Source organism: Loxodonta africana, chromosome 24 (genome assembly GCF_030014295.1).
Source record: "Loxodonta africana isolate mLoxAfr1 chromosome 24, mLoxAfr1.hap2, whole genome shotgun sequence".
NCBI lineage: Eukaryota > Metazoa > Chordata > Mammalia > Proboscidea > Elephantidae > Loxodonta > Loxodonta africana.
Genome location: NC_087365.1, coordinates 48,635,879 through 48,661,196, shown reverse-complemented (window position 1 = coordinate 48,661,196; position 25,318 = coordinate 48,635,879). Strand labels below are relative to the sequence as shown.

Here is a 25,318-nt window from a genome sequence, read left to right as displayed (position 1 = left end):
CAGCCTCATTGTAGGCCTTTACATTATTGTTTATGAATACTTTACTTGAAACTTAAAATTTTTTACTTCATAATGATCCCAAAAAGTGACTTCTGGAAGAAAAGCTTGGTACCTTTGGTTCATCTACCCCAGGCGAAAACCAAAACCAAACCTGTTGGCTGTCAAGTCAATTCCAATTCAAAGCAACCCTATAGGACAGAGTAGAACTGACCCATAGAGTTTCCAAGGAACGCCTGGTGAATTCAGACTGCCAACCTTTTGGTAAATAGCTATAGCTCTTAACCACTACACCACTAGGGTTTCCTTCCCCAGGCAGCCGTGGTTTAATTCCTGTCACACTTGTTCAGCTTCTAAGAAAGCTTTTCAGACTCATCGACCAAATGTAGCAGTGATGGACACGGGAGTACACATTTCTGCTTCAACTTTTGGAACTTTTACCTGTGGCATTTATTATAAGTACTAATTGTATAAAGAGGAAACCAGAACACAGAGAGGTCAGATGCCCTGCACAACGTTACATTAGAACTTAGCATTCCTGAATCATGGTTTTGACTTTAGCTGTTTTTATTAAAAAAAAAAAAAAAAAGGAAAGAAAAAAGACTATATATGTCAAATTTTTTTTACCTTTGAAATAAAGTTGCCTTTTTCCCCCCTCCTTTTTAACTCTTCTAAAAATTGAATACAGGAGGTATTTTCATATGGTTGGTTAAATGGAATTCTGATGAGGTGTCTCCAGTCCGGCCATGGATAGTTTTTATTTAAAACATAGATTCTGAGATTTCATTTTGGTAATAAGTATTCATGAATTTTCTCTTTATTTATTTAATGTGCTTTCCTGTGGCTTCTTACTTTATCCAAGCCTAGAATTAAGTAATCCGTATAGTTTAAAAAAATAGTCTTCCCTCCGAGTCTGTTCTCTCTTCTTCTGTAGCAAGTCCTAAGGTTGTGTGAGGCTTTCTGCAGAATGTGAAATTGCTGTGCAAACATTGCAAGTGAGAGTTAACCCTGTGGTGCTTGGGATCTCAAGGAAAGCTGTGCCTCTCAAGAGGAAGTAAAATCCTTACAAGAACTGACCTCATCCTAATTCATCAGCCTGTGCTGCTGGCTAGCTTAGCAGCAACAAACGCAGGAGCAAACAAGCTGATAATAAGCTTTTGGTACTTCCTTCCTTCTTGTTTGCAAAGAGCAAGTTTTTTAAGCCAGGCTGCTGTCCTACTGGGATGAATTGCCTGAGCTCTGAACCACACCTGGCAGAGGAATTGCTGCAGGTCCAGAAGTCATGGCAAAAGGCTGAGCTGAGCACGTTTTTGCTGTCCTCATCATATCATGTGTAGTATTAGGGTTGGCAAATGACCTCCACATGTTGTCTCACCTGACTTCAGTATAGCTCTGTGAGGTAGGGAGGATTTCATGTTATTTTTATTTTTTACAGGTACACAAATACTCTTGGGGGGATGGAGTGGCTTGGTTACGTGAGACTCTTTCTGTAAGCCCTACCAAAGACATGCTTCTAGTTAAGTGATGAAACCATAGAGTCTCTTGACTCCCCTTCCAGAGCTCTTTGTCCTGTGTCATTCTGGATAAAGGAGCATTTGTGTTCTCATGACACTTTTCCAATCCAAGAGTCCATGCTTCTTCTCCAAGGTTAGATGACACTAGAACTTATCTGGGCATTTGATGAGGTTGTCTTTTCTGTTTCATAAGGGAGAGGGGTGCACAGCATGACTGCACCCCCACACACTGCTGGTCCTCCCACACAAGAAAACTGAGCACAGACATGACTTTCACCCTTGGGAAGTATATCCAGTGACCATTATTATTTGACTTTTCATGCTTTTAGTCTCAAATTATCATACACCTAAGTAATTCTTCCAAGCACCCCTTTTGTGTTTAATATCTGTTTCCTACATATATTGGGAGTCTGCCATCAGGGGTAGTCTTACCATATGCTAGTAGCCTAGTTTACTTGGATTATCTCATGGAATCCTCTCAAGATGCCAGTAAGGTAGCTACTGTGTCCCCATTTTATGGATGAAGGGACCAAGGCATACCAAGCTGAAAGAACTCCATGCAGCAGTGGTGTGCTGATAGTGCTGACTCTTTGAATCCCAGCAATACCCTCATAGCCTTAGTCATCTTTGTATCCCCAGTACCTTGTACACTGCCCAACACATAGGAGGCACACGATAAATGATCACTGAGTGCAAGAATGAATGAGTTGATTTAACAAGAAAACACATTTTAGGTGGTGTAACATATTTTTAAGATTTCATCTTGATTGGCTTCCGTGTTACTGTCACATCCTTGGCAAGTAAGAATTAAAGAGGAAATATCATTTCATTGGAAGTGATCTTCATTCATTCATTTCAAAGCAGTTCTCTGCCTCACACGGTCAGAGAATATATTCTGGGCCTGAAGCTGCTGATATGGCCAGATGGCTGACACCTCTAACTGGGCTACTCCCAACCCAGCAACTCTGTGGTCTAGATGAAGGCTGGGCAGGTAGTCCACCAGCTCTGCTGCCCCACCCTGGAAATAATGCTGAGGCACACACCCACATTCAGAGGCCTTCATTAGGCCAAGTGTAGATATAAAGGCACTTAGTAGTACTTAAGTGACATTTAAATAATGATGGTTTTCTTGAAGCTTAAAACCTAGAACTGACAATTGCCTGATAAGAATGTGCTTTTGGGGATCAAGACTGTGAGCTTGGGAATAAGCCTGAAGTAAGGACCTGGAGAAGCTTGTAGATGTCACTGAAAGCCATTGCCATGTGAGATTGTGAATCCTACAAAGTTTATTATGGGCAGCTGGGGAAAATGATCAAAAGAACATTGGCATCAGAAGAGAATTCTCTGGGGTCAGGAGATGAGTGGTTAAGTAGCTTGGCAGTTCTCATTCATCCTTCAATAATCGAAGTTTCCGGGTACCATTCTACCTACTTACTCTCAACCAGGGCAGTTGATTTCGTCCCCCTGCATGCATTTGTGCGTGGTCACACACACACTCACACGTATGGCTCCAGTCCCCTTCTAGTCACATACTCAGAAAATTGTGCTACTGCCCACGTGGTTCAAAACAACACTTGATTGCCAAGAGCAAGTAAAATGAATGCAGTCATTGCCAGGTGTTTTGTAATATATTCAGTGAGGTGGGCGTTCTTAACCTCATTCTCTCTGGTTTTGGATGCCTCGTCCATCGTCTGTTATGCCTGCTCTCCCAGTAGAGAGTCATCCCTGAGGGTGCTAAGTTGTTTTTTTTTTTTTTTAATAGTATATTTTATTTAACCCAGTATATATGCAAAGCATCATTAGACACATCACCAATATAAAAACATTATTAATGAGATTTTTACATTCTTTTATTTTTTTTTTGTAGTAAATCTTTGAAATCTGGCGTGCATTTTACATTTATAGAATTTTTTTAATTTTTTGTACTTTAGATGGTGGTTTACAGAGCAAATTAGTTTCTCATTAAATAATTAATACACATGTTGTTTTGTGACATTGGTTACGTGTTAACACTCTCACCCCTTCTTGACCTTGGGTTCCCCATTACCAGCTTTCCTGTCCTCTCCTGTCTTCTTGTCCTTGCCCCTGGGCTAGTGTGTGCATTTAGTCTTTGTTTTATGGGCCTGTCCAATCTTTGGCTGAAGGATGAACCTCAGAAGTGACTTCAGTACTGAGTTAAAAGGGTGTCCGGGGGAAGGGTGCTAACCCTTTATGAATACTAATTCCTGTTTCACAGATACTTGTCCTGTTGACATCTTTCTAGCATATATGGGTTTCACCATTTTTTAAGCAAAGAAGTGTTTGGTCTTTTCTCAAGTGAGGGGAAAGAGGTAGTTCTTCCTGTAATCTGTTGGATAGCACTTTGATTGCACGCTGGAATTGCCTGGTGAGTTTTTAAAACTACTGATGGCTGGGTCCCACTCCCATGTAATTGGTGTGGGGTACTGCCTGGGCATTAGGATTTTTAAAAGCTCCCATAGTGATTCTAGTGTGCAACCAAGGCTGAGAACCACTGGTGTAATGTGAAGTTGATGGACAGAAATGTTCCTATATGAGCCCCATAGAGGTAATGGCCATTCGAATCTGTAGATAGGATGCCTGCAGTTTTCCCCTTTTATAAATATAAAGGCAGCTGTTTTCTTTGCCCTTCTACCTCCCTCATTGGAAGAACATGTCCTGATGTGAAATAGTTTTAAAAAGTAAACTGTAGGCATAGAAATTCAGCAACCTTCTCTCTGAAGTTCCCTCTTTCAGGAGGTACACACTTTAGAAGAGTAAGAAATTGACGCCTGGAACCCCCTGGGGAGAGTACACAGTGTAATCCACCCATTTCTAGGCACTGGAGAAGGAGAAGAGTTAGGACTTTCTACAACTAACCATGTACAGTATTGCCAGGTCATGAGCAATGAGTTCCTTTGCCCCTTTCACATCTTTAAAAGGTTTTCACTGCTGGTGAGAAAGGAGATTTTCTTATGTCTTTATTTTATAAAACCCGTGGCCATCGAGTCAATTCTGACTCACAGTGACCATATGGGACAGAGTAGAACTGTTCCATAAGGTTTCCAAGGAGTGGCTGGTGGATTCGAACTGCTGACCTTTTGGCTAGCAGCTGAACTCTTAACCACTGCACCACCAGGGCTCCATATTTTACAAAGAATTTTTTTTCTTTACCCCTTAAGGGGTAGGGCAAGGTTACGGAGAACTTTCACTTTGGAGCTGTGTATTTGAGGGTTTTCTTTTTCTTTTGAATGTGTTATTAATTTAGTAATCTGAAGAAAGAATAAAGTGGGATTTTGTTTCGTCTTGTTTCATGCTAATTGCTGCCAGGCTTATTATATCATTCTTTGAATGAAGTGGGAAGAGATTTATCTTTGTCTTCAAGCAAATCCTAATTAGTAGGTGCATTAAGGTCAGAAAGGTCTTGTCTCCTGTTCTCGCAGTGGCTAAGCCCTTGGCTACTAACCAAAGGCTGGCGGTTCAAATGCACCAGCTGATCCATGGGAGAAGACACCTGGCAATCTGCTCCCATAAAGATTAAAAAATAAAGATTACAGCCTAGAAAACCCTATGGGGTAATTCCCCTCTGTCACATGGGGTCTCTGTGTGTTGGAATCAACTCAACAGCAGTGGTTTTTTTTAGGCAGCCATGTGTCTATATAAAAGGAATCAATTATTGTTAGCCGTTTGATTCTAGAAATCCTCTCATAGTGCCATTTATTATACCTCAGTTGTAGATTCTAGAATTGTAGATGGGAAATGAATTTGGCAGGGTGGGAATTCTAGATTCTAGAATTGTAGGATGGAAAGTGAATTTGACAGGAAGTCTTAGTTTTCCTAGAATCAGTATGAGGATCAAAAAGAAATTGAACTATCCAGGAATAACTGCCTCTTTTGCCACAACACCAGAACTGGATAGTGCCCAGTTACCATCACTGAGCATTTTGATCAAAGATTCTATAGGAGAATCCTGATCAAAAAGGGGGAAATGCGGAACAGAATTTCAAATTCTCGTGTACTCCAGACTTTCTGGAGCCATGGAGGCTGGATGAACTCCCAAAACTATTGCTCTGAGATAATCTTTAAACCTGAAACCAGAAATGTTTACACAACTCTAAGACTGTAATTAGTGTCACTGAATTCAAACTGTTGAATTGGTGTGTGTTCTGCTGTGTGTATTCACAACAACAACAACAAAATGGGACAGAATCTAAAAGGATTTGATGGGAGAGATTTGGATACTGTGTGAAATATAGTTAAGTGTAATGGGAATATCACTGACCCAGAGTTTGGTTGGAGCTCTGGTGTGCACCAGCCAAGTCTCTCGGCGTAAGTTGTGCGTATAGGATCTCAGTTTCTTCATCTGTAAAAAATCAGAGGTTGGAGGAGCCCCATCCTATTCCACTGTTACAGTCCCTTAGGAAAAAGGCGTGTGTTTCATACTTTTAAATTCCACTAAGATGACAGTAAAGGAATATATGCACATGCATTAGGGGTTTATTTTTTTAATGGTATTTTTTAAGTGCCATAAACTGTTAAGAATGAGGAGAAGAGGAAAAGAGACCTTGGCAAAAAAAATTGAAAGTTGAAAAGCAGATGGACAATTGATAAAGGACTTAACAGACCAAAGAAAATTGACTCCTAATATGACAGCAGGGAAGGCCAGGAACCACCCAGTTTATACCCCAGAATCCCCCAGAAGTTCAGGAATCAGCAATATTAAGTCCGTTTAGAAGTAGGAATAAAGGCAGGGGCTAAGATAAGGATTGGGTGAAAGCTATTGAAAAGAGTCAAATACCCAGATTCCTTGCTCTATACTGGCAAAAGCCTTAACCTCTCAAGATGGTAAAAGAGAGGGTCTCTGGTCTTAGGGACACCAGACATGGTTTAGGGTGTGAGTACAGTATTGAAAAGAAGGAGGCAACATACGCCCATCCACGTTTTCCTCCTCTTTAGTTCCAGGATGCTTGTAGCCAGGCCTGTATCATTCTGGAAGGAAATTTAAATAGTCTTTTCTAGGGAATGTGACCAGAACAAGAGGAAAGAACTAAAGATAATTGACACTGGAAGTTTCCAAACCAAATATTCCAACCAGAACACCCTGCAATGAAGAAGCACATAGTCCAAACCCTTCTGCTTTTAAGTATTATTGGACAGCCAAGGATCACCATGCTAAAGATCAAAAGCAAATTGGAAAAGACAGACTATGCAGGGAGAAGAAAACTTAAAATAACTATCACATATCCTGAGAGATAACAGAATATGATTGCAAACATGAAACAAGAATATATCATAAGATAGTTCAGAAAATAAAAAGAGCACTTGGAAATTAAAAATGATAGCAGAAAGGAAAATTAACAGAGGATTAGATAAAGCTGAAGAAATCGCTTGGAAAGTAGAGTAGGAAAATGGCAAGACGGAGAGTTGGATAGAAAAGATGAGAAAATGAGAGGGCCAGGAGGCCTAGCATCCAATTCATGTTCTCCAAACAAAACAAAACAAAAAAAACGAAACCCTCTGCCATCGAGTCACTTTCAACTCATAGCCACCCTATAGGACAGAGTAGAACTGCTCCATAGGGTTTCCAGGGAGCACCTGGTGGATTCAAACTGCTGACCTTTTGGTTGGCAGCCAGACTCTTAACCACTACACCTCTAGGTTTTCCTAGTCTCCAGTAAAAGAGCAGAAAATGCAAATGGGAGGAAATCATCACCAACTTAAATCTCTCTCCCCAACACCCCCTCCCCCCAAAAAATCCATAACAGAAGGACTTGAATTTTCAGTCTTTAAAGGCCCACTGAATGGTGAATACAGTGGGTGAAAAATAGACTCACAGCAAGGCACACCAACATGAAACTTCCTGAACAAAGAAAGTTCTTCAGACTTCCCAGAAAGGAGTTACTGGAAAGATCAGGAATTAAAATGACTTCAGACTGACAACCACAGAAATCAGAAGACAGTGGAACAATACCTTCGCAATTGTAATGAAAAATTATTTCCAACCTGGGATGTTATAAACCCGAATAAACTATGAATCAAGTGAGGAAAAAGAATAAAGACAATCACATACACATGGTTTCAAATTCCCAACCTCCCTTAAGAAGCTACTTGAAGAATGTGTTCACCAGATGGCAAAAAGGGAAAAATGGAATTTAGGAAACATGAGGTTCAATACTGAAGAGAGATGAAGGGAATCTCAGGACACTGGGGTGGAGAGTTGAGGGGCTCGGGGATGGCATCTGTGCATCAGGCACAGAGGAAGCCAGTCCAGGTTGGTGTCGGTCAGAAAGCACTGGACCTTTTTGGGAAGATAAAATTGATACATGTGAATGTCTTCAGAGGAAATGTGTTGGCGAAGGGTATGGTGTTGAGTACCAATTATTACATATAAAATTAAGCAAACAGAAAAACAAGACAGTCACTCCAGCGGGCAGGGGGAGTTGTGCAGGAAAGGAAAAGTAATAACTTCCCACACTTTGCAACTGTGAATAATGTTTATGAAATCATCATGATGTAAACACTGAAGATTATCATAACCACAATTATGATGGGGGACATAGGGAGATGGGAAGGGTACTGTGTGTGGTGGGAGTAGAGGTAGGAAGGGGAGCCATATCCTCCTCTCCCATAGTGACAAATCTATAGATAAAATCTAAAATGGAAGAATCAAGATCAGTGTTTGTGAGGTTCAGAAAGCAATTTGGCCTTTTATTCTGAGTTCCTAAGAGCTGGACTATATCTGAGACCAATAAGTGGGGTTGACCAGACCAAGAGGGATCACTTGGGGGCTCGATCTGACTAAACCTCACAAGGTAGAAGGTACAATCTATCATGGCCTTGTGGTGAGGCAGATAGAAGCCCTGAGGCTCAGATGGAGCTTCCTGGTTGGCAAGTGGACGTACCTACTCTTGGGAGAATAGGCATTCCCCTGGGACAGGGAGGCTCTGCACTGGGACCCCTCCCAGACCTTGCTCTAGGCATCTCTTCATTTGTATACTTTTTTGTTATAGTAAGGCTGTTATCAAAGGTATAGTGTTTACTCCTGAGCTTGGCAGTTGGTACCCTCTGATCAAGCCCTTGCAGCTAGGGATAAGAGAAAGAAGGGCTAAGTGGGTAGCTGGAGTCCAGACTGAACAGGGAAGGGGAGCTGAGATTTCCAAAGGATGTGGCTGGTGTGTTGAGTGGAATTTGTTATCCACCACACAGTTTGGCATCAGTAACGGGTGATCTTAGTCTCCCTGGACTGGTTTGCACAATTGGTGTAGTCAGCAGGATTCGCTAGTGTGACCATTGATGTCACAGTTCTACAGGCTAATGAAGGTAAATAAACCAACCAAACCTATTGCCATTGAGTCGATTCCAACTCATAGCGACCGTATAGGACAGAGTAGAGCTGCCCATAGGGTTATGGAGGTAAATACTAAATGTAAGTTCTAAAACAGTTCACTGAAAGCAGTGAGAATAATTTCTTGGAGAATAAGAAATGGAGGGAAGCATTGGAAACTGCTATATATATTTTTAATTACCTTGTAGAATTATTGTTTGACTCTAAACTGAGTGTATTTCAGGCTCTGATACCAACAAGAATGAAAATGCTGGTCAAAATGGTTATCACCTAGTTAACATTTTTTTTTATTGACAGTTTGAAATTTTTAACTGGTGAAGAGTTAGTCCAGTCCTGCTTCCACAAAAGATGAAATCTAAGAAAAAGTAATTCTTCTTTGGCAGGCTTCTAAGACTTAGAGAACTGATAACATATACCAGTCTGATTTACTCTGTTTTTTTTTTATCTCCCCAGATTATCCTCTTGACTTGAATCACAGTGAAACCTTCCTACAAACCACAACTTTTCTTCCTGAAGACTTCACCTACTTTGCAAACCATACCTGCCCTGAAAGGCTCCCTTCCATGAGTGAGTAGAGCTCTAGGTTGTCTTCCTCAGCTTTTGAAACTTTTTTTAATTTGGTTAAAATGGAAAACAGGAGTGCTTTCTCTTGGTCTCTCATGCCTCATTTAAGGATATAAACGCCTTCTTGCCATTGGAAGCAGGGATTGTGAAAGTCATTTCTGATCAGCATCCCTTCAGCCTTTCTGCAGGGTTGCCTATGCCCCTGGGTGCCTTTTCTACCACATTTTTCACTCTTTCCTTTGCACACACCTCCTCCTTTGTGGCTTGGGTCTGTTAGGATGTTCTAAAGAAAATGTGCATTTTAGACAGACAGGAACTTAGACAATCTGCTTTGTCTGTTAGTGTAAATCTCACATTGACACTTGATATTGGGAAGTTATTTTCTTAACAAAGTATTGGTTGTTAAAAAAAAATATTTTATCCTTTTTTTCTTGGACTCCACATTAAGCAGCAACATTAAAATATTATCTTTTTTTGTGCTTTTGGACTTCTTAGCTGTGGTTCTTGACTTAAGTCAGAGATGATGAGTGTCCTGAGCTTAGACATGGTTTGCCAAATGGGCCTCAGGGCCCCCAGCTCACCTGGAATTAACTGGGAGGGCTGGTGTGTGCCTGAGTTGCCTCAGGAGCACGCTGAGGGAGCTCTGAGCTCAGCTGCTTTCCTGCTTGTCCTTTGGGAAGTTTAGCTTTTAATAGAAGAGATGTTGGAGGGGTGAAAGTTGGCTATCAGAAATCATTTTCAACTGCTGTTTTATTTAAAGCCGTAATTTCTTTCGACATCCTTGGCAGAAGCAGAATTCAAAAGTCTCGTTTTTTTGATTTGCTGCTTTACAAAGATAATAGTGGTGCTTTGAGACCTGTAATGCATTGAGTTGGACAGCAGAGGAAGGGACTTGTAGTATTAACTGAAAAAACATTGAACTTCTCCAGAAAATAACACCCTGCAAAGAACATATTTTCTGGCTGCCTAATCCTTTCTTTTCTTCTCTGTTCAGAGGGCCCAATAGATATAAATATGAGTGAAATCGCAATGGATGACATTCACAAAATTTTCTCCAAAGATCCAGCCATCAAGCTTGGAGGTCATTGGAAGCCCTCTGACTGCCTGCCTCGATGGAAGGTAAGGTGTGAAGGCAGACCCGAAGCACTGGGAAGCCCAGCTGAGGCTTGCCATGGAATTCACTGATTATGACATGGAGTCATTTGCTTCCTTCCACCCCATGAAAAGCGTTTGCATTTGATGGAAACATTTTGGAGGAATGGACTTGCCCAGTGACTCTTCCGTAGCCACTGGAATTTGCATGGTTCTAATTACGGAGCGGGACCCTCTTGTCTTCCTAACAGGAATGTTGACTAAGCAAGGGGCGGGGCTGGCAGATCTCTTGTGACACATTTGTCGATGTCGTCCTCACAGTTCAGTGCTTCATACCTTACTCTCCACTGGTTGCTGTATGGTTAGTGGAATAAAAAGCAGAGTTATCTAGCTTGATGCTGAGATGTGTGTAGTGTTTTTTTTTGCATGACTATAGTCAGGAGACATAAGTCATGTGGATCTAAAGACCACCATTAAAAATACTACTACTAATAAGAAAAAGCGTAAGAAAGAAAATATTGGAGTGCATTGCGTGTTATATGGGGCAGTACTGTTTTGTGAAGCTTATTTTAGTTGTATATAGCGGTAGATATATTTGTGTACTGCGTCAGACTGAAAAATGTGTCTTTTCCTGAGGGTTATGGTCTAGAGTGAATTCAACAGCCTGCTCTGTGCGAGGCACGGCGCACAAGAATCAGATCTGTTTACTTCCAAGGGCCCGCTTGCCAGCACGGGTCTTCATTCAGAGGAAGTTGAGGACAAGCTGCAGCCTCTCAGAACTCCCCAGGGGTGGTCCCTGATTCTGCAGGGGTGTCTTGCTGCCAAGAAAAAGTTCAGGGGACTAACTGGGTGGCTTCTCTTGCTGTGACCCACTCCAGGTGGCGATCCTTATCCCCTTCCGGAATCGCCACGAGCACCTCCCGGTCCTGCTCAGACACCTGATTCCCATGCTTCAGCGCCAGCGCCTGTGGTTTGCATTTTATGTAGTGGAGCAAGTGAGTGGTTTTTTCTTTATTTCATTCTTTCTCTTCTGAGGTTGAGTGTGTCAAGCTAATCCATCTTTGGTGTGAAGAGCCAATGAATTGAAATGTTACAATTGAATCACCCTGAAGTAGAAAAAGGAACAGAGAGCAGTTCTGTGCCCCTGGCTTGAGATGTTGCTCAATCGTGGCAAATTGGAGTCCAGGGTGAAAGTTGTCTGCCATGAACAAAGGCCTCTTGTATGATGCCTTTGCTAATGCCTGCTTTCGGTGGTATCTTCAGGCTCCAGACCCAGGAAATTCCCCTTAAGAAAGGAGCTGCACCGAGGTCCAGCACAGAAGGCCTCAGTGCTTGTCCTGTGTCTGCTATTAATTAGCCATGTGACCTGAGGCATTAGTAAACTTCAGTAGGCCTGGAATTTCATTGAAGTGTATGATCCTTGAATCAGAAGCTCTATAGATGAACGAGGGGTTTGTAGGTTCACTTTATGCCTGTCATAAGTTGGGTATTTGATTCATCTATCTCCTTTTTATTTCTAAAGAGATCAAGTCCAAAGGTCAAGTGACTTCTGAGTCACACAGTCAATGAGTCAGCAAGTGAGTGAGCAAACACTGGGCCTAATCTCACTTCTACCCCCATCATCTTTTCCAGTCAGTTCTAGTAAGCTCTCCCAAGGCAAAGGCAGTGAGGGTGTTGCTTCAAGAGTCCTTTTAAAAATACAGTTCTGCTTCTTTCAGGTTGGTACCCAACCCTTTAATCGAGCCATGCTTTTTAACGTTGGCTTTCAAGAAGCAATGAAGGACTTGGATTGGGACTGTCTGATTTTTCATGATGTGGATCATATACCAGAAAGCGATCGCAACTATTACGGATGTGGACAGATGCCAAGGCACTTTGCAGCCAAATTGGATAAATATATGTATCTGTGAGTGTCATTTCTTCTTCATTAAAGAGGCTAAATCTAAAAGGATGTGAGAGAGGCAAAGATGGTAAAATCCAATTAGCTACAACCCTAGTGTCCATCACCTGAAGAGTGGATTAGCAAAATGTGGTATGGCCATACAATGGTTGGCAAGTAAAAGGAGTGACGTACTGATACATGCCACAACATGGATGAACCTGGGAAACCTTGTGCTGAGTGAAAGAACCCAGTTGCAAAAGACCACATATTGTGTGACCCCATTTATATGAAATGTCCATAATAGACAAATCTATACAGGCAGGAAGATTGGTTGTTGCCTAGGGTTAGAGGAATGAGAGGAAATAGGGAGTGGCTGCTAATGGCAGGGGTGGATTATCCAATAAGCATGGTAAGCTGTTCACTACAAATTAGTAAGTAAGCACAAGTAAGCCCATGGTTACCTTGCTTACTGGGTCGTGCACCCCTGTAAGGGATTGTAAATGTAAGAGGCTTTGATTCTGCAGTAAGGTGCTATGGGGTTGGGAGAGAGAGAGATGCCAGCCGTACCTGGAAGCAGCATCTTTGATGTGATAAAAAAAAATGTGAAATTGTTCACTTCAGATGATCTGGTGAGCATGGTGCTTACCTTGCCTATTGGATAATCTGCCTCTGCCTAATGGTACAAGGGCTTCTTTTGGGGGTGATGAAAAATGTTCTAAAATTGATTGTGGTGATGGTTGCACAATTTAGTGGTACACCTTCAATGAGTAAATTGTATGTTATGTCAATTATGTTTCAATAGACCTGTTATAAAAAATCAGTTTAAAAAATCCAATTAGCTATTCAAGTTGTTACATCTCAGCAAGAGGAAATGATTTCAGATGATTCAGAGCAGTAGCACAGACATTATTGTTTTACTTAAGACTTAGTTCTCAAGCGGGATGGGCTGTTCAGGGAGAGAAAGAGTCATTCTTTACTGTACAGGTGATTGATGCTGTATTTCTCCTCTTAGGCTTCCTTACACTGAGTTCTTCGGTGGAGTGAGTGGCTTAACAGTGGAACAGTTTCGGAAAATCAATGGCTTTCCTAATGCTTTCTGGGGTTGGGGTGGAGAAGACGATGACCTCTGGAACAGGTACTACCTTCTTCTGGTGCCTTTTCGAAATGCTACCTTAGACTCTCCAGACCAGCCCTATCCAAAAGAAATGTTGTTGTTAGGTGCCGTCGAGTCAGTTCCGACTCATAGTGACCCTGTGCACAACAGAACAAAACACTGTCCGGTCCTGTGCCATCCTTACAATCGTTGTTATGCTTGAGCTCATTGTTGCAGCCACTGTGTCAATCCACCTTGTTGAGGGTCTTCCTGTTTTCCGCCGACCCTGTACTTTGCCAGGCGTGATGTCCTTCTCCAGGGACTGATCCCTCCTGACAACATGTCCAAAGTGTGTAAGATGCAGTCTTGCCATCCTTGCCCCTAAGGAGCATTCTAGCCGCACTTCTTCCAAGACAGATTTGCTCTTTCTTTTGGCAGTCCATGGTATATTCAGTATTTTTCGCCAACACCACAATTCAAAGGTGTCAGCTCTTCTTCGATCTTCCTTATTCATTGTCCAGCTTTCACATGCATATGATGTGATTGAAAATACCATGGCTTGGGTCAGGCGCACCTTAGTCTTCAAGGTGACATCTTTGCTCTTCAACACTTTGAAGAGGTCCTTTGCAGCAGATTTGCCCAATGCAATGCGTCTTTTGATTTCTTGACTGCTGCTTCTGTGGCTGTTGATTGTGGATCCAAGTAAAATGAAATCCTTGACAACTTCAATCTTTTCTCCGTTTATCATGATGTTGCTTGTCGGTCCAGTTGTGAGGATTTTTGTCTTCTTTATGTTGAGATGCAATCCATACTGAAGGCTGTGATCTTTGATCTTCATTAGTAAGTGCTTCAAGCCCTCTTCACTTTCAGCAAGCAAGGTTGTGTCATCTGTATAATGCAGGTTGTTAATGAGTCTTCCTCCAATCCTGATGCCCCATTCTTCTTCATATAGTCCAGCTTCTTATTACCTAGTGCTGCTATAACAGAAATACCACCAGTGGATGGCTTTGACAAAGAGAAATTCATTTTCTCACAGTCTAGTAGGCTAGAAGTCCAAATTCAAGGTGTCAGGTCCAGGGGAAGGCTTTCTCTCTCAGTGGGCTCTGGGGGAAGGACCTTGTCATCAATCTTCCCCTGATCTAGGAGCTTCTCTGCACAGGAACCTCGGTTCCAAAAGGTGCGCTTTGCTCCTGGTACTGCTTTTTTGGTGGTATGAGGTCTCCATGTCTCTATGATGGACTCTCTTTTTTATATCTCAAAAGAGATTGGCTAAAGACACAGCCTAATCTTGTAGATTGAGTCCTGCCTCATTAACATTGCTGCTGCTGATCCCACCTTATTAACATCATTTTAGAGGTAGGGTTTACAACACATAGGAAAATCACATCAGATGACAAAATGGTGGACAGTCACACAACACTGGAAATCATGGCCTAGCCAAGTTGACACACATTTTTGAGAGACAAAGTTCAATCCATAACATACGGTGTGAGCCATGTATGTAATTTAAAATGTTCTAGTAGCCACATTTAAAAAGATAAAAAGAAAAGGTGAAGTTAATTTTAATGATATATTAACAATATACTTAATATAATACCCACTGCCATCAAGTTGATTCCAACTCATAGCAACCCTATAGGACAGAGTAGAACTGCCCCGTAGAGTTTCCAAGGAGCGCCCAGCAGATTCGAACTGCTGACCTTTTGGTTAGCAGCTGTAGCACTTAACCACTACGCCACCAGGGTTTCCCTTAATAGTCCTATATTATCATTTCAACATGTAATCAATATAAAAATTATTCATGAGATATTTTACATTTATTTTCCTCCTACTAAATCTTCAAAATCTACCGTGTATTTTATATTCATAGCACATTTCCCTTCTGACCGTCCGTATTTCAAGTGATCAGTGGCCACATGTGGTTTGTGGCGATCATATTGGACAGAACAGCTCCAGGCAGTTCTTTCCATGATTGGATTTTAGGAGTGGGTGATTTCTTTTATGACCAAATGAAACCCAAACCCAAACCCATTGCCATCGAGTTGATTCCGATTCATGGCGACCCCATAGGACAGAGTAGAACTGCCCCATAGGGTTTCCAAGGAGCAGCTACTGGATTTGAACTGTTGACCTCCTGGTTAGCAGCAGCCAGGCTCTTAACCACTGCACCACCAGGGCTCCACTTTTATTTATAATAGACACTGGAATATTTGGAGTCCTTGAAATGATTTTTATTCACTTAAAAAATTACACAATTATAACATCATAAACAACACAAAAATTTCTTACCACCCTAAAAAACAAAACATCCCAACAAAGAGCTCTTTTCATTTTTTAATGCTCCTTTAACATGCTAACATAAACTTCAGTAATGATTTAACAGTTTCTTTTTTCTTAAAATACAGATGAGTTTAAAAATGAAGTAAATTGCCCACAGTCTGAACACTCAGAAATAACACTGGTTACCATTTCAATGAATATATTTTGTATTTTAAAAGTGATGGATGAACAATAACTTAAATTGTCTTTTTTTTTTTTCAATCTACATCTTTTTTTAACTGTCAAATATCAGTAGTACAAAACTCAGGATTGTGAGATAATGTATATGAAACTTTCCATAGTGTTTGATTCTGATAAGCTCTCAGTAGACATTATGGCTTTTATTATATCAACACTAAATATTCTTTGAGAACAGAATGTTGAATGGCTGCCTTTAATTTCATTATGTGGCTGTATGGTAGTTTACGTAGCCAGGCCCCTATTGTACATTTAGAGGCTTTTCAATTTTCCTACTGCTACAAACTATAGCAGTGGAAGCAGCAGTCAGGAAATCAAACAGTGTATTGCACTGGGCAAAGCTGCTGCAAAAAAACTAAAGTATTAAAAAGCAAAGATGACACTTTAAGGACTAAGGTGCACCTGACCCAAGCCATGGAATTTTCAATCACCTCATATGTATGCGAAAGGTGGACAGTGAAAAAGGAAGATGGAAGAAGAATTAATGCCTTTTAGTTATGGTGTTGGTGACAAATATTGAATATACCATAGACTGCCAGAAGAGTGAACCAATCTGTCTTGGAAGAAGTACAGCCAGAGTGTTCCTTAGAAGAGAAGATGGCAAGACTTTGCCTCGCATACTTTGAACACGTTATGAGGAGAGACCAGTCCCTGGAGAATGACATCGCGCTTGATAAAGTACAGGGTCAGCAAAAGAGAGGAAGACCCTCAATGAAATGGATTGACACAGTGGCTGCAACAATGGGCTCAGACATAGCAACAATTGTGAGGACGGTGCAGGGCCGGCAGTGTTTCATTCTGCTGTACTAGGGTCTGTAGGAGTTGGAACCTAACAACACAACCAACAGATGGTAACAGTAGATGTTCTTTGCCTGTTTCTTATTCTTTCTTAGAAAAAAACTCTAGAAGTGGAATTACTAGGGTAATAATATGGTTACTTAAAGGTTCTTAAGACATATTCTAATTAAGTGCCGCCTCCCTACATCCATTCAAAAGTTCTGCCAGAAATTTACACTTCACCAGCAGTCTTTGTAAATGCCCATCACTGAATTTGCACCAGTATTAACCTCACAAATATTAGTGACCTGCATACACAGGTTTATGCACGCCATCAGATAAGGCTTGTGTTACACAAATTTCTGTGAATAACCCTGTGGGCGAGTGTTACAAAGTAATATTTTTACAGAGTAACTAAGAATTTTCATTATAACATCTGTTTACTTTCTAGGTTGGCTTTAAAAAAAGTGTGTTTACTTTCTAGGTTGGCTTTAAAAAAGAAAGTATATATTGGTTATTAACTACAAAGTATTAATTTACTGATAAGAAATCAAATGATACAAAAGTACATAAACCAAAAGGTATAAAGTCTTAATCCCCAGTGCCATCCTAGCTCATTCCCAGGCAGTAGCCATTTTAAGAAGCTTTTGTTTCCATCTATTCATATATAAACAACATAGACACATCCTTTCTCACTTCCCATCCCTCTCAATTATATAGAGAGCCTCTTCATTATTTTTAACAATTACGTGGTGTTCTGTTATGCAGATACACTGTGATTTATTTTACTCCTCTTATTGATGGGCATCAGCTGTTTGCAAGTTTGAATGCCGTTTCTTCATGTGCAAATATTAATTGAAATTAAATCTTCAGTTGTGGAACTACAGGATCAGGAAGTATATATACTTTCAAAATTTGGATAGCTATAGCCAAACAGTGATTACCATGCCTGTTAGTGATTAGCATGCCCATTTTCTTACATCGCTGCCAACTTCGGCTATGAACAACCCTTAACATTTTTGCCAATCTGATGGGTGAAAATAGCATCTCATTCATTTACCTTTGGTCTGTTAGAACCTGGATAGGTGAACGTCTTTTCCGTACACTGAATTGGTTCGTCCAGTGCTTGAATCCAGGTATGCTCTTCCTAGCCTCTGTGTTTGCCTCTTCACTGCCCCACAGCCCCTGTGCTTCTGTCTGTCCTGGTGCTCATCCTGCTCTCCCAGGCAGCTCTTTCCAGCTCAGCAGGAGCTCCTGGGGCAGGACTGTGGCTGGTTTCCCCCAGCACCCTGCACGATTCCAAGCACACAGCAGGCGCTCCGTAATTGTTTGTCTCAAATGTGAATGAGAACACATCTTCTTATGTCAATATGACAGCGTAGCTTGGAGTCAAGAGGAGGATCCTGAAATAATATTCTCTCACTACTTGAGAATGTAAAAAATGACCGTTAATTTCACCCAGGTCTCCACAGTTGCCCTCCAGGAATGAGTTGTTTCTGAGAGCCCTGTGAACGTTCCAGTAACCCAGTTTGGGAAAACCTTCCCTTTTTTACTGACCTGAAGTAAATACCTTAAATAGTAAAGGTAAATACTATCGTTGGTAAAGATAAATCCCCTGGTAATCACCTCCAAATTCTACTTCCTTCACAGTGACTTTTCATAAATTGTGAAGGTTTATGTTTAGATGGACACATGCCATATAAATGAGTTCATCCTGGCGGCAGTGGGAAACCCTGGTGGCATAGTGGTTCAGAGCTACGGCAGCTAACCAAAAAGGTTGGCAGTTTGAATCTACCAGGCGCTCCCTGGAAACCCTATGGGGCAGCTCTACTCTGTCCTGTAGGGTCACTATGAGTCGGAATCGACTCGACAGCCGTAGGTTTGATGGCAGTGGGGAAGGTGGGCGGGGACATGATTTCTGCTTAATTAGGGAAAATTAATCAGTGCTGTGACTTTGCTCAGTTGCTTTATAGTAGGCTGTGGAAGGAGAAGGTACTGTAAACCACCATGAAAAAATGGTTTTGATGGGAAGCACGCAGGCTAAGAGGAAGTATTTGTGTGGTACCTCTCACTGAGACCTCACGTCAAGCCTCACATTCAAAGATTTTTAGTTTCTTTTAAATTTCTTTTTCTAAAGTTGATGTACTGTCAGTGTCTTTTCTAAACCCATGAACTTACCCAGAGGGTGGCAGAAGGAGTATTTAGATGAAGTCGTCCTGTTGTTCAACTCGGGTTCTCAACCTTGGCACCGTGACATGTTTGGCTGATACTTCTTTGTTGAGGGGGCTGTCCTGCACATTGTGGGATGTTTGGCCACATCCCTGGCCTCTATGCATTGGATGCCAGCAGCACCCTCCCTCAAATTGTGACAACCACAAATGTCTCCAAACATTGTCTCACCCTTAGTTGAGAACCACTATTTCAGATTAATCAGTTAAGTAATCACATTGTTGATACTCTCCTTAGGTGCCATCGAGTCGATTTCAACTCATAGCAATTCCTATGTGACAAAGTAGAACTGCCCCATAGGGTGCCCTAGGCTGTAATCTTTACGGAGGAGCGCTGGTGGAGCAGTGGTTAAAACACTCGTATGCTAACAAAAAGGTAGGCATCTGGAGCCCACCAGCTGTTCTGCGGGTGAGACGTGTGGCAGCCTGTTTTTCTGTAAAGATTTACAGCCTTGGACACCCTGTGAGGCAGTTCTCTGTCCTGTAGGGTCATTATGAGTCGGAATCAACTTGACAGCAGTGTGTCTGGGTTTTTTTTTTTTTTTTTGGGGGGGGGGTGAGGTTTAATCCTTATGGAAACAGATCGCCATGTCCTTCTCCCATGGAGCCCCTGGGTGGATTCAGACTGCCAACCTTCGATTAGCAGCAGAGCGCTTAACCATTGAGCCACCAGGGCTCCTAAAGGAATCATAAGAGAGATGAATGTTTTGTTTCCACCCCAGGCCCAGGTGTGTACGTTGTACATTCATCCCCAGCCTTTTGGTCTGGGGCCTAGCCCCGCCTTTGATCACAGCTCCGTTGATGCGGGCACACTCATCTCTGCCACTTAAATCACATTCACAGTGTCCCAAACACAATTTCCAGTCCTGGGCTCTTTAAACTAGAGTGAGAACAGCTTTCAAATAACTGCTGAGTGTCAAATCCTTCTAAGTATTTGTGATTTTCCCTTCAATCTTTTATAGCTATCTTACCCTTACCTAACTTAGCGAATTTTTTTAATCAACTTGCCTTTATCAAATCTTTTCAAAGCCATCAACTTGTTTTTCATGGAAGCAATCATCCGTTTTGCACTATTTTGTTATTTTGTGTATGAATTAACGAAATTACATAACTGTAATAATAAGTGCAGCTGGCATAAGGGGTTAAGGTCTCATAGAGCTGACTCGGCAAGCCTCCAGCTATAAGCATTGAGTCATACAAGCACATTAGAGCGTGGCCCATGAGCCGCACACACTCAGGGATCTGTGAGCACCGGTCAGTGGGGCTAAAGGGGCTTGGAGAGCCTCAGTCGACCTGTGAGTCAGTTAAATGGAGGTGAGTTGAGAAAGCTTTTTGGTGTACTTGACTGCGAACGTGAGCTTGTGTCACATCGCCTGTGAGGCTTGGTCATTCTATCTCAAAGCCCCTTCTCTTTGTCTTGGACAGAGTACAAAATGCAGGCTATTCCGTGAGCCGGCCAGAGGGCGACACGGGGAAGTACAAGTCCATTCCTCATCACCATCGAGGAGAAGTCCAGTTTCTGGGGAGGTCAGTGCGATTTATTGATCCCTCTTACAAATATCCTCAATGCTTTCATTTCCAGATGTCTGAGAGCAGATTACGGCCCCTGAATTTACTCCCTACCCTCCCTCCAAGATCTTCTTCCGACAGCTGTCTCACAGTTGTTCCGTACATTCTAATTTAGCTCTGAGGCAGACATTTGGGGGTGAAATCACACTGGTGGTAAAAAATCTGGCAGTGAGATTTTCCAAGGGAAGCACTCGTTCTCCTTCTGAAGCTTTGTGGTCTCCTCTGCAGCCTTTAGGGAGTTGTAGAGAAGTCCACTCAGGCAGGTCAGAGTCTCTGTGTGACCTTTGTCACAGCTGACGTGACAGAGCACCCTTTCTGCAGGCTCCCGTTCTGGAAGGGTGTCCTGAGCTTCTATTTTTGCGGTTGCAGTTGCTCTTCTACCTTCTTTGAATAAGTAATTCCAGATCGGACTGACGGGATGTGCGGTGGGAGTGACATCTCTGTGTTTTCAAGAGTGACCCGTGTTGTCTTTTGTAAATTGGGGTGAAGACAATTTTCTAGACATCTGATCCTCATTTTTTCAACTCTGGTGTCACAGGAGTAAGAGGGCACTGAGTACAGATTGCGGACTTTGTCGTCTGATCTGTTTTTAATATCTTGTCTGCCACTTCCTCACTCTGTGACCTTGGGCCTTGGTTTCCCCATTAAATGAAATAACATAGTAGGTAAAGCACCTGGCAAGAACTGAGAGGTGTTTCTAGTAATAAGAATGTTTAACTTGGAGCGGCGCTTGCCCAGTGTATGGCGCACACGTTGCAGAGGTGGGGCTTGGCTTGTGTCCTCTTCTGTGGTCTGCCCGGGTCTGTCCTCTGTGAATGTGAGGTTGTGATCCTAGCCGCAAACTCCCTCTCTGTTTCCTGCTTAAACAGGTACGCTCTGCTGAGGAAGTCAAAAGAACGGCAAGGGGTGGATGGTCTCAACAACTTGAACTACTTTGCAAACATCACATATGACGCCTTGTATAAAAACATAACTGTCAACTTGACACCCGAGCTGGCTCAGGTGACCGAGTACTAAGTCAAGGAGAGAACACGTTTGCTTTGCCTGCCGCCACCAAGAAAGCAGCCTGGCGAGATGCTGTGGGGGTCTGCACAGGAAGGGGGTGGAAATACAGGGTCAGTGAAAGACCGCAGGGCTCAAGGAGGGAAATGCACAAGGCGCCTTGGCCGTCCTGACCTGCTGGGATCGAGTCGCGTGAGCTTGTGAACGCCCTTCATCAGGACTGCTTTTGATTTTCACCAGACGGACGTCAGTCCTGCTGCTCTTCTCCCTCCTGTCTCCTGCCCCTACGTCTCATCTTACCACAATCTCTAGGACCGGAAGTGTGATCTGCCGTGGTCCCGCTGTGGAACCTGCTCCTACGAATGACCTGGGAACTTCTTGGCCTTCAGAGCAAAGAGGCGAACGAACCCAATGCAGGGCAGCTGTGTCGTCAGATAGCAAATGAAACTCCACACACCATTCTCCACATCTCTGGTGTTCTCTTTGGTTTCATTTAAAAAAAAAAAAAAAAGTTACCTGCTTTGGGTGGGGATTGAGGGTGGAGGGGGGGAGGGATTGGGGAAGATAAATAGACATATATATAACAATCACTTCTTGAAGAAGTATAATTGTAAATAAGCCATGTAAAATGCCTTTTTAAATTTAATTTTATAGCTGGCTCCAATTCAAACAGGATTTGTACATTGGATCCCTTACCTGATTGGCAGATGCAGGAACTCAGTTAAAATGCAGTTGAGGAATAGTATCTCCCAAGTTGCTGTCACATTGGAAGGGAGCGGGTATGGGGCATGTCACAAAAGAACAAAGTCATCCCATTTCTGTCAGTGGGAGCTGGTTTCCTCTGTCCCTTCCCATCCCCATTTCCTTCCCAAAAGTCTTGATTTTTGCTCTGGATCTGTCTTCCCTGATGGGAATGTACACTCCCATGCCAGTCTTTGGCTAAGCAGGAGGCCTTCTGTAGCATGTGGCTCACCTGCTGAGAGCAGGCCTGCAGGAAGCGGTTCTGTAGCACGTGGCTCACCTGCTCAGAGCAGGCCCATGGGAGGCAGTTCTGTAGCACGTGGCTCACCTGCTCAGAGCAGGCTTGCGGGAGGTGGTTCTATAGCATGTAGCTCACCTGCTCGGAACAGGCCCACGGAAGGCTGTTCTGTAGCATGTGGCTCACCTGCTCAGAACAAGCCCACAGGAGGGCTGTCTATGTACTCTTCCCATGTACCCTGGACTTTATTTTTGTCCTTTCACATCATCAGAAACAGAGAGGTGTGGGGTTTTTTTTAGCCTGTTGTGAAACTTGGAGCCCTGGTGGCACAGTGGTTAAGAGCTTGGCTGCTAACCATAAGGTCGGCAGTTTGAATCCACCAGCCTCTCCATGGAAACCCTTTGGGGCAGTTCTACTCTGTCCTGTAGGGTTGCTATGAGTCGGAATTGACTTGGCGGCAGTGGCTTTGTGGAACTTGGCCACAGTTTCTAAATCTGTGCCTAAATTACCAACTGGCTTCAGTGATTCCTGTGACTATTTCCCTCTTTGGTTTCCGCGAAGGTGCTTTGGTAACATTATTAACTAGCATGTAGAACTAATGAACAATAGAATGGAGAATTCAGCCAGGGAGCAGGTGAAGCTTGTGCTGTGGGGGACCGGGATCCAGGTGAGGAGACCAAATCAGGCTTTGACTTTAAGGAAGCTCCAGAACCATAGAGCCTACCAGCTCTTTTCATACTCCCACTTGCTTTTTGAAGTCAGAGTCTAAACAGCATTTGAATTTGTGCCTCTTTGTTTTTCCCTGAGCCAAATCCTTCAATTCATAGTCCCTGTCAGATTCTGCAGAATTCTTGAAAAAATGCCAGTTTTTTTCTTTTTCCATAGAACATATTTATATATTGTGATTAGGAGTACTTTCTGAAGAGTACTTCATAGTTTTTTTAATTGCCTTGTTTGCCTTCAATTTCCTTAATTTTCATGGTTTACATGGGTGTGTGTGTAGGGGGTATATGTGTGTACATATGTGTGGGTTGGGGTTTTTTTCCTTGGCATGTGTTGGTTCCATGGACATATGATCCCCACAAGCTGTGGGAGTGATTGGCCAGGCCTTGTTTTGTTGGTGTTTTTTGTTTCGGGGGAGGGACAGAGTGATATTTAGGAAATACACTGCTTTGTAAAGCTCTTATCAGCTCATATGAGAGAGCAGGCACTGCCCTTGAGAACGCTGGTAAGTTGTATCATATGTTTTAAAAGAATTTTGAGCATTCGTGCTTTAAAGTACCTTCACAAGGGAACATTACCCACAAAAGTTCATTTGGTTTTCCTTTGTCTTTATGATTCATATAGCAGCAATAAAGGTTTCCCGCTTCCCCCTGCCCCAGACCATTGTGCTGGCCTGGGCTCTCCTTACCCTTCTCGTTCGTTCTCTTTCCTCACTGAGGGGTATGAGTAGCTTTTGATGTGACAGAATGCCGATGTAATCTGGAAGGCTTTGCCAGGTCAGACCCCTCTCATTCTTGGTTAAGGATGGTGTGTTGTGTCTGGCGATGTGGTAAGAGGACCTTATCAGACGCTCCACAAACATGTTTGCCACCAAGTACCGACTCCTGGCAAGAGGCTAGTGCCTGATTTAAAAAGGAAATGTTGGTTTGAGGACAAAAGGAAAGGTCTCTTTAACTGCTTACAGTAGGGTCACTCAGATTCTCTTGCAATCATCTACGCGTTCCTTTCATTAACGTGGAACCTGTCAGTTGCACACTGTTAGTCATTTCTCCAGAGAGTTGAATGTTACATTGAAAATGTCGGGAAAAGCTACAGCCAGGTGCCTGTGCTGTTCTTGTGTGAAATTCTACTATTAAAAAAAAGAACGATAAGAACCAAATGTGACCTTGTGCATATTTTGGCAGCTGAAATCTTTCAAGGCTACTGATGGGCGACCCCTTAAATCAATCTTGTCTTTGATCGCCTCATGCAGGGAAAGATTCATGAAAAATTGCAGGCCTTTCTTTCCCCCTTTCTGGTTTTTTTGGGGGGTGGGGTGGGGGGCATTATTTGCAAAATATTCTTTTGAGATTACTGGGACTTTGGTTAGAGCTCCTCCACCCCAGACTGAGCAGCACCACACATATTGATTGTATACACTCATCCTTGACGACGGCATTGAACACAGCCAGCCGATTTCCATCACTACGTCTTTTGTTTGTTTCTGAGCTTGCTCTTATGTTTTAAGAGGTGCCAGGGGTACATTTTTGCACTGAAATCTAAAGATGTTTTAAAGAACACTTTTCACAAAAGTAGTCCGTTGTCATTACATTATTTACTCATGTGTTTGTACATTTTTGTATGTTAATTTATGAATGATTTTTTCAGTAAAAACTACATATTCAAGAACCAAACTTCGGTGGTTGCCTCTCTGTGTCTCGGATGGTTTGGCTTCTTTGCTGTGAGAGTTCACTCCTGTGTCCCTTCCAGCAACTTGGCTTCCTCTGTGCTCAGTGAACCTATGGGTGCTCCTGAAGAAATGCCCCACCAACTGCTGCAGCTGGGCCAGTGTCCAGGGATGGGAAAATTCGGCAATGGAGCAAGAGCGCTGGAGCTCACGCAGAGTGCTAGCCAGGCCTCTCCCGTCCTTGGATTTTCTTTAGAAAATCGCTGGGGATGCCGATAAAGTGCAACAGGATACCTGGGCAGTGGACACTAGGGGGAGGAGCAGTGAGAGTGGATGGAGTTGGGCTGCAGAAGGTTCCCTGGGGCCAATCCAG

The 25,318-nt window shown here is 42.6% G+C and overlaps 1 protein-coding gene across 3 annotated transcripts in view; it reads left to right on the top strand.

The window, feature by feature from the left end:
- Positions 1–24,433, top strand: part of B4GALT5 (beta-1,4-galactosyltransferase 5) — an 89,185-nt gene extending 64,752 nt beyond the window's left edge. For all 3 annotated transcript variants that reach the window (XM_003411761.4, XM_064276196.1, XM_064276197.1), the window contains 7 exons: positions 9,307–9,420; positions 10,412–10,536; positions 11,388–11,504; positions 12,228–12,415; positions 13,404–13,526; positions 20,432–20,533; positions 21,445–24,433. In XM_003411761.4, the coding sequence (XP_003411809.1) occupies positions 9,307–9,420; positions 10,412–10,536; positions 11,388–11,504; positions 12,228–12,415; positions 13,404–13,526; positions 20,432–20,533; positions 21,445–21,592 (917 nt within the window). In that variant the 3' untranslated portion in view covers positions 21,593–24,433. The remainder of the gene's footprint in view (positions 1–9,306; positions 9,421–10,411; positions 10,537–11,387; positions 11,505–12,227; positions 12,416–13,403; positions 13,527–20,431; positions 20,534–21,444) is intronic.
- The last annotated feature ends 885 nt before the right edge of the window (positions 24,434–25,318 follow it).